At 34.9% G+C, this 9,714-nt stretch overlaps 1 protein-coding gene across 1 annotated transcript; it reads left to right on the top strand.

Annotated features, from left to right (window-relative positions):
* Nucleotides 1-2,324: 2,324 nt before the first annotated feature.
* LOC135587639 (uncharacterized) lies at nt 2,325-8,658 on the top strand. Its single transcript, XM_065079266.1, has 4 exons — nt 2,325-2,855; nt 6,028-6,206; nt 7,699-8,026; nt 8,252-8,658. Exons 1-4 carry the CDS (start codon nt 2,400-2,402, stop codon nt 8,330-8,332), a joined length of 1,044 nt encoding a protein of 347 aa, XP_064935338.1. The 5' UTR covers nt 2,325-2,399; the 3' UTR covers nt 8,333-8,658.
* The last annotated feature ends 1,056 nt before the right edge of the window (nt 8,659-9,714 follow it).

Below are 9,714 nucleotides of genomic sequence, written 5' to 3'. Positions count from 1 at the left end.
GAAGTCCTAAAGTCAAGAACGAGATTTCGTTGGGAGTTCGAGAGTTCATCGGAACTCCGAACGTTTGTCGGAAGTTCTATCAAAATTTACCGAGAAGTCCAGGAGCTTGCCAAAGAAGCTCATTGGAACTCGCTAGGAAGATTACCATGAAGTTCAAGAGCTTGCTGGGAGTCCATTGGAACATTGTCGAGAGATCATCAGAAGTTCACCGGAAGATCGCCGGAAGCTCGCTAGAAGAAACCTAGACTTACCGGACTTATTTTGCTTAGTGTATGCCTTAAAATTTGAAGTTAGCATATAATTGGTTGGAATTGGGCCAACTCAATTAGGAGCCAATTGGGCCCAAGTTTGAGCTATGTTGGGCTAGTGAAAATGCCCAAATAGTGACCCAACAAGTGGAACCGTCGTGACACAGTCTCCGAGACTATGTCAAGCGGTGGTACTGCCCAGACATAGTCTTCGAGAGACTATCAGGTGGTGGTACCACCTAGTTGTAGGGTGTCCGGTGGTGGTACCGCTAAACTGGGTGGTGATACCGCCCGTACCCTGAAATCTTGAGGATTTAAATTTTGGCTCTAAGATTTGAAGTCATTTGGGGTCTATAAATACCCTAAATATTCCTGCATGGAGTAGCAAGAAAAGTGAACAAAAACTCTATGTTTCTAGAGTTGAAAACCCTTGTAAAGTGTAGAGTCCCTCCTCCTAAAGTTTAGAGACCATTCTAAGGGAGAGTGTGAGGGAAGATTTGTAAAAATGGGGTGTAAAGGTTCTCTCCTGAACCTGTCAAAAGGAGAATCGAATTGTAAGGGTAGTTGATCTTCGCTCATTGAAGGATGATCGTTAGTGGATATTGGTGGCCTTGACGGAAGAGAAATTGGCGGAGTGGATGTAGGTCATGACGATTGAGCCACTGTAAAACTCGGTTTGCATTTTCATTCTTACAATTTATCTTTACTACAAACTACCTTACATGCTTACTGCTTTCACTACACTTACGAACGAGATTTGAAGTTATCTTTCCGTTATTGGTTTTATCGATCGAAAAGTTTTTTAAAACAGTGATTTTATCGTCTTCACTAATTCTCCCCCCCCTCTTAGTGTCGACTCGATCCTAATAATTTGTATCAGAGCTACGTTCTTTCTCGTTTGGTTTAACAATCAAGAGAAATGACTCTTTTCAGATTTCAAGAAGGATTTTCTATCGTTCGTCCTCCTATATTTAAGGAGATGTACTACACATATTGAAAAACTCAAATAAGATTTTTTTTTATTTTTTAAAAATTAAAAAATAATAAATCAAAACCGAAGTCAATTTTCAAAGTGATGTAAATCGTAGCCCCATTAACAAGTAAAAACAAAAATATTGATGTTGTGAAAGGATCTCATAGAGGCACATGCTCATGCTGAGTTAAAGATTGACAAATACAGAAAGACTATCTATCTTTTTCCCTCTTTTTTGAATCATCAATCATATCAATATTCATGAGGTCATCAAAGCTTATAGAGGCTGTCACTGCGATGAGACTGTCCATCTATGTGTCTGCCATTGTTACTTATAGCAGAGCTAGAAACCGTTGGTGGTTCAGTAGGCACACAAGTCAATAGCATGAAAAGCCCAATGTCATGTGCATGTGACACAAAAGCAGCGGAAGTGATCTCCGTTGCAATAGATGATGTAAAAGCCAATATCTCCTTTTGGGACTTAATGAGTTATGTGTTGATTATAATTCCTAATAGCATGATCAAAGATTTGACATTTTGAACACCTTATTGACTTCTAGCCATACTCCAACTTGATCATGCTATTAGGAATTATAATCAACACATAAGTTCCTTAGAATTAATAAGTTGGTCCAAAAATAAAGATTTTTCAATGCGTCTAACAACAATACTAAGAAACAAGTTCACAGAAGATTTTTTTATTATTCTAATCTCTATCAAAATCATCCACCATATTGATGTACACATATATATTTTTGAAAGATAATTATTTACTTTTATCAAAAGTAAAACAGAAACTTCTAAAAAGAAGAAAAACCCTAAAGGAGAGCAGAACTATAAAGAGGAACATAAAAGGGAAACAAAGAACATAATAATGAATAAAACAAATATAAATATTTAGTATATTAAACAAACTTATATTTTTAATTAAAGTATATAAATAAAAATGATACAGTGAAATTTTAAATATTTGGACCGATTTATTGTTCTTTGACGTGAAAAATATGCTGAATTTTCACTTCAAAGAACAATAAAAATAATAAGAACCAACAAAACACAGCTGAAGTCTCCGTTGACTCGACCGGTTTCGGCGTGCCGAAACAACTGGCAGTGCACCGTTTCGTGTTTACATTCCGAGACGGCATGGAGCAGCAAAATATCCATTCCAAGAAGAGGATATGATGATTCGAGGCGTTGCAGTGCTGCCGCGGAGCCCCTCTTCCCCTTCCCCTCTCCCACCCATCGTCTTCTTCTCCTCCTCGCTCTCCTTTCCAAATGCCACAGTCACTCGCTGCTCCCTCGCTCCCCCGGATGCAGTCGACGCCTCGGCCTCCGGCGGTGGGGCCGGCGACGACCTGCTGTCGGCGAGGGAGAGGAGGCAGCTGAGGAACGAGAGGAGGGAGAGCAGGGCCGGTGGGGTCGGCTGGCGGGAGGAGGTGGAGGAGCGTCTCCTCCACAGGCCCAAGAACCAGAGGAAGAAAGCGGCCTCCTGGACCGAGGAGCTCAACCTCGACAACCTCGCCCGGCTCGGCCCCCAGTGGTGGGTCGTCCGCGTTTCCCGCGTCACCGGCCATGAGATCGCCGACCGCCTCGCCCGCTCCCTCGCTAGGAACTACCCCACCGTAGAGTTCAAGGTCCTTATCTCACCCCTTTCTTCTCCTTGAAATGTTTTCCCTTATTTATTGCATACTTAGGTTGACACTTTAGATAGTTGATATAAAATTATCAATCAGCCACCAATTTAAGGACTTAAAAGAAGGATTTTGGTTATCCTTGTCATGCGTGAACTAGGAGAATTGTAGAAAGCGAATTTGTTTTAGTTTTCTGAACACTAAAACATATAATTATTTTCTGGCTGATAAACTGAGGTGCATGCATATTCATATAATTTTTTTGTTGAACTTAATTCTTTGACTTGTGATGATGTAGGATGAAAGTAATGAGATAAGATTGCATACAACATGCCTTAGAGAACAGATCTAAAATCCATCAACGAAAAGAAAGTAAAAAAGTTTTATTTAAGATAAAACATTCTTACAATTAGATGACATATCATTTTATAGGCTCATGCAACTTGAAAAGATACGCTCTAACTTAAAACATAACTATATCCTGAAAAATAAAATCTAAAAAGCATTTTAAAACAAGGAAAATGAAATTATACTTATTTGCCAAAAAAATCATAAATAAGACAAAAAAACTAAGTATCCTTGATTTGGTATTGAAAGACATGCTATGCTAGATACCTCCACTTAAAAAAAACTGATTCTTGAGGTCACTGGTTGAACTTGTAATATTCTACTCTATAAAAACAAATATTTGAATGACAAAACAATTTAATTTGTTTTCTCAAAGGAAATTTTATATGTTTTTAACATAAAAATTATTTTCCCTGATATCATTGGGATACAATCAATATCTTCAATTTACAAAAGCTAAACTCTGATCACATCTTCATAATTTCTACCTTGATTTTGATTCAAATAATTGTCGAACTTTTTAGGTATAACTTCAACAAGAGATCTAAATGCACCTTTGCTATAAGGATGAACCTAGTTTGTTGTCTTTCCCCTTTGTTGCTTCAAATTTTGTTTCTTATAAGATTTATATCAAATGAGTACTAGTCATTGTCACGATAGAAAATTAATCCTTAAGATTTCTTTTCTTTAAACCATACTTTAGCACAATCTTTCCCTTCCTTCCTTTGTTCTCTAGCACTCTCTCCCACCAAGTTAAAGCTCTATCTTTCAATCTATGAAAATTGATTTTGTGAACCATTCTAAAGTAGCTTTATATTAAAATATTCATAAAATTTGGGTAGATTTACATCAAATCAAAATCCTTCTAGTTCCGATTGGCATTTCATCGAACACATTTGCCAAGAGCAACACTAGCTTTGATCACATACCATATTACCAATTAATTTCATCATTTTTGTCTAATTTCTGTATATTATGGTACCTATTTTGGTTTATAAGAAGAGGTTAGACAACAGGGTGGTTAAGAGTGATACCTTTAGCACATCCATCAATGTTGATTCGTGCCAACCCAAACGACATCAACCTTATAATTTATGTTCCCAAATGATTATTCAATTCTATCTAATTAGTACTTGAATCACAACTTACCAAAAAAAAGTACTTGAATCACTCCCCTATAAATTGAGACATCATCGACAACAATCCAGATAATGTGCACCCATGATCATTCTTAATAGGATGGTTCTAGCTTAATCATGAGTGCCATCAAAACATTCAAACTCCTACTGTGATAACACCTGGCATTGATTGGAAACAATAAACATAATTTCACATTGCAAACCCTAGAAAATAGATCTAAAATCCATTGAAGAAAAGAAAGCAAAAAGTTTGATTAAACTTGAACCATGCTTGCAATGAGATGAAATGCTTTTTTATGAGTTACATATTTTTCTTTGAAAGTAAGAGAATACCCTAGAATATTCTAATTTAAACACTTATATATCATAATCTAAAAATCATTTAAAATAAGAGAACATTTATATATGACTTATTTGACAGCAACTGGACATTAATATTGTTATGGTAGTCATGGCAATTCTTGACCTGAACCTGCTTGAAACAAGTTTGTTTGACTTCATTTATTTTATATTTTAGGTTTGTTGAACACCAAAATCAATTGAATAAAAGCCATCTAAACCTGACTTCTCAGAGTGAGTTTTATACAACTGTTCAGTAAAATATCTGAATAAGATTGGATGTTTGGAAGAATATAACTTAGTGAGTAAAGATTTTAAAATTGAGATTCATGTTTCATATGTTCTCTAGTATCTCTAGCATGGATGGTCTCAATATCAGATGAAGCTTGGTCAATCTTCATCATTTTTTCTCAATGGACAATCGCTCTCAACTTCAATCTTGTTGCTTTTAACTGTTCGGTATCTCTACTATTTCTACCATGGATGGTCTTAGTGTCAGATGAAACTTGGTCAGTTTTTATTTATATCTTCTCATAGGCAATCTCTCTTCAATCCAAGAAATTAGACTCTTGGGCAATGACACCATGCTGTCATTGTTGTGACTGCTGAATTCTCATGCTGCTTTCTTATCTTTGCCAAGCATTGTGTTGCATTTTGATATCATATCTATTACTCAAGTTCTTAACTTGAATAGATTTGGTGCAAGCTGTGATTCTATAACCTGATCATAAGTAGGTTAGGTTGGAGTTGAGAAAATTTATGTGGACCCGAAACCACTAATCAACCCTCTCTCCCACTGTCATGGAATTGCTAGCTTTACTGATGGTAGGTTTGATATGTGCTTAAAAGTGTTTATGTCATCAAAGGCAAATTGCATGAACATGTACATTTTGGCTAAACTGTAAAACAGTAAATGGATTCTAGTCATTGAACAATCTTGATATAACAGGATCAGCTTAACTGCTTCTCCTATCCACTTCCTACTTGTAAATTTTTGGTCAGATACAGTCACTAATTTCCTTGGGCACATAGAACACCACATTGCAATCATGTCTGCATTTTATACAATTCCACAAATAATGATTGAAACTTAGTTCAGTCAGTTTTGATCATTGTCATGAATTTCACATTTTCAGATGTTGGATCAAGGACATTTAGTACTGAACTGTGATCTGCATGTGGTGCGACTTGTTGATTTATTTGATATCAAGCTTTATTGTTCCATTCGTCTTTTGTTTTCTTGTAGTCATTTTTTAAAATTTTGTGATGCTTCCATATTGCTGACAACAAGTCTAGTAAATGATGAAATTGCCTTGATTTAATTTGCGACTATACAAAATTTTCTGCAGGTTTATTATCCAGCTGTTCGAGAGCAAAGGAAACTAAAAAATGGTTCTGACTCTGTGAAACTTAAGCCCCTTTTTCCTGGTTGTGTCTTCCTAAATTGTGTTTTGAACAAGGAGATTCATGACTTTATCAGAGAAATTGATGGCATTGGAGGCTTTGTAGGGTCCAAAGTTGGAAATACGTATGTTGAATCATTCCTATCAAAAGTTTATACTTGAAATAGTATTACATGATCTCTGTTTATTCATGTCATGGATAGTAGGAACATAATGATAAAGTGAGTGACTTTTTGGTTTGCTTTGTATATTGTTTTTGACTAATTCAGTTTTGCATATATGTTTGATAATGAGTCCTTGAGGGCTTTGTAATCATGGCACATATTTTATTTGCCTTCCTAAGTTGTGCTTATTCATCACCTTATGTTGAAAACATGCTGTATTTTGATCATAGACACCTAAAGCTTGCCACATCAATTCAGAAGTCACTTACTATCCTATCACATGATAAGTTTATGATACCTCAATTGTATATCTAAACCACATTGCTTTTAATTTGTATTTTAATTTTTCTTTGTTCTGCATTTTCTTGTATTAATTTATGTTTGCTTTGTACACTCATGAACTGCAAATGCCTATATCTTCAATTGTCAACCAAGTACTAGTCATCAAGTCAAATTTGCAAAGCCTTCTCTTTATTGACATGAAACTAGCACCTTTTTCGTTCCTGTGATCTTTAAAAGCAACAGTTTCTTACCAAGAATGAAAAGGAGAATATTGCATATCTTGTTTAGACCGTACTAGCTTCAAGACTTAATTATATTTTGAATAATCCTCCATGTTATGTGAGTTAACACAGTTGTGCTAGTATGTATCAGGTGGTATGCCTGATTGGTATTTATCCTCATATAATACAAATATTGATAAATTATAGATCAAGTAGTGGCATACCATGATACTCACCACTTATTGATATTTAACTATTTTGTAATAATTTTTATTCCATAGCAACTTGTATCAGTATCATATCAACTAACTATTACCAGTCTACGGAGTTCCCGTACCAAACTAACGTGCTTAGTTACAAATTTGATGCACTAATAATATTAAGCAATCAGAGTTCTGACCCTCTAAATTCTATTCCTATGATCAATCAGATACTGAACCACTGCATAATGAATTATTGTGCTTAAGCTTCAAATTCAGCTACCTTTTGTACCAAATACCAAATGCCACTAGATATTTTGTGCTTTCCTGCCTAATAGATGAGTGGAATGATCTTTCTATTTCTGTTGTTCATTATAGGTGGAACTTGTAGCTCACAAAAAGAGAACCATGTACAAAAAGGATCCTAAACATATGTACTTGTGAAGTTATTGATCAAAGACGGGAATAGATAGTCAGCATACTGCTCTATCTTTAAGTATCTAATTACTAAATGTGGAAATAAACTAGATCATGGCTTCAATGTTTATGTCCTCAAAGTTGCAAGGTGACGTGATCAGTTCTTGTTTCTATAAGGTTATTGCTATTTTAACTGCTTGGAATTGATAGGAAGCTAGGTGAGGTCACAAAGAGAGTTCAGATATACTGATAACATGTTTTCCATATAAATGATCTTTTCTCTTCTTTTTTTGTGAGAAATCATGTCGATAATATTTGTTCTATCTTTCCCAGCAAAAGGCAGATAAACAAACCAAAACCTGTTCCAATGGAGGAGATGGAAGCAATATTTCAACAAGCTAAAAAAGAGCAAGATAATGCTGTCAAACAATCCAAAGATCAACAGCAGCAGAATGTTCTGAATGGCTCTGTAGATAGCATAAAATCTGCCACAAAGACTAAGCCTAGCAACTCAAAGAAAGGTTCAAGGTATTCTGAAAGTAGCTTGGTGCATTTAGAGGATCATAAATCTCTTGCACCAGGTTCTAATGTTCGCATTTTGTCTGGGCCGTTCTCTGAATTTACTGGCTGCATCAAGGAGGTGAATCTTGGAAGTGGAAAGGTATGTGCCTGTGTGGATGATTACATGTCCACACTAAATTTACCGTATCAAGTAAACTGCCTGTTCCATTATGACCTTAACAAGAGTAAAATAAGCTAATGCCACAAACAAAAGGAAAAGGTAACAAGGGCCATTTTTCTGTATGTTTGTTTATTTTAACTGCAGTACTCTTACTTTTGTGAGGGAACTTTGACAGCATATGACATATTCTAATCCTTCATGCAGGTTACTGTTAGCTTGCAGTTGTTTGGCAAAGATAACTATGTGGATCTGGCGATTGACCAAATTGTTTTAGAAGCTTCATGAGGTTGGAATTGGACCTTTGCTGTTGGTCCTTCATAGTTACCTCTTTTTGACTTCTTCTCAGGGTATTATTTTTTGAATTAATGGATGAGCAAAGCATTATAAATATCTTAGTTGTATTGGCAAATATTTGCATTTTTTGTTTAATTTATGTTGTGATTACACATCCCATAAATCTAGGAACTCAAGCAGAGGAACTTTGACGTCAAATACTCAGCAAGTAGATCCCTACAATGTGGACCTAAGGCAAATGTAATCCTTCTTGCTCGCAATAAACTGTTTCTGCACAATGATAACTTTGTAGATGAATAAACTCTCATTTGCATTTATTTCTCTCTGGATGCTATTTTTGCTATTCTTACAATTTAAATACATATGTGGATCCGAATTCCTTATTTCCTTCATGCTTTTCCTAGTTCTCATTGCAAGAATTTTGTGAAGTATTTACTTTTGATGGTTCTTTTCTTTCTATTAACACGAAAGATTAGTTAACAAATATTTTTTCTAAACTACTAAGTGAGAAACAGTTTGATTTTATTAGAAGAGAAGTTTGATTTTATTAGAAGAGAATTATGTATATTGAATCTTTTAAATGTATCAATCAAGATCTTTTACTATTTATTCTTATATGATTCTTTCTTCTTACTTAAGAGGAGATTTATCCAAATGAATCATGATTTTTCATTTGAATTCTTGATATTCATGACTTGATATTTATTTTGTATGAATCAAGAATTTTTACTTGATATTTATTTTGTATGAATTAAGAATTTTTACTATTCGTTCTCTTATAAATTTTTTTTTTTTGCTAATGACTAAGAAAGGGATAAACAAGTATATCATAACCTTTCAAAATGGTATATAAACAGGCAAAGTTTAGTTAAAACTTTGTCATCAATTGATTATCATCATAAAAAAATGGGAGATTATTGAATCTCATATTTTGATGATGAAATCAATTGAAGAGTTTATGGACTAATATGCTTTTGAGATAAGTGACGTAGGATTTTGATAATGAAATCAATTGATGAGTTTACAAACTAATATTCTTTTGAGATAAGTGACAAAAAATACTTTAATCACAGACTCGAACCATCAAAGAGTAAATTGTTGAAGTAGGAGAATTAAACATTGTGCCTGGAAAAGTATTATATCGGAAATTAAACGTTAAGCCGAAGGATTGGTCGACGTGTTGAAGATACTTCTTGCTGTAAGTTCGGGCATTATGCTAGAAGGATCGAGTATTGCACAAAAAGATTGGATGTCGTGCGAAAGTTGACATGCTAATAAATTAAGCGATATGCCAAAGGGAAGGATGATATGTCGAAGGTTTGAACAAAGTATCAGAAGATCGGACGACATACCATAATGGCGTACAATGTGCT

This window comes from Musa acuminata, chromosome BXJ1-8 (assembly GCF_036884655.1).
Source record: "Musa acuminata AAA Group cultivar baxijiao chromosome BXJ1-8, Cavendish_Baxijiao_AAA, whole genome shotgun sequence".
NCBI classification, from domain to species: Eukaryota; Viridiplantae; Streptophyta; class Magnoliopsida; order Zingiberales; family Musaceae; genus Musa; species Musa acuminata.
The sequence above is the reverse complement of the archived record's forward strand: the minus strand, read 5'-3'. Positions and strand labels throughout refer to the sequence as shown.

Bases quoted from the DNA above. Each gene is read 5' to 3' on its own strand.
- LOC135587639 (XM_065079266.1), top strand. From the start codon at position 2,400: ATGATGATTCGAGGCGTTGCAGTGCTGCCGCGGAGCCCCTCTTCCCCT. The intron at 6,207-7,698 runs GTATGTTGAATC...TATCTTTCCCAG, and splicing joins GGGTCCAAAGTTGGAAATAC to CAAAAGGCAGATAAACAAAC. The intron at 8,027-8,251 runs GTATGTGCCTGT...TCCTTCATGCAG, and splicing joins TGAATCTTGGAAGTGGAAAG to GTTACTGTTAGCTTGCAGTT.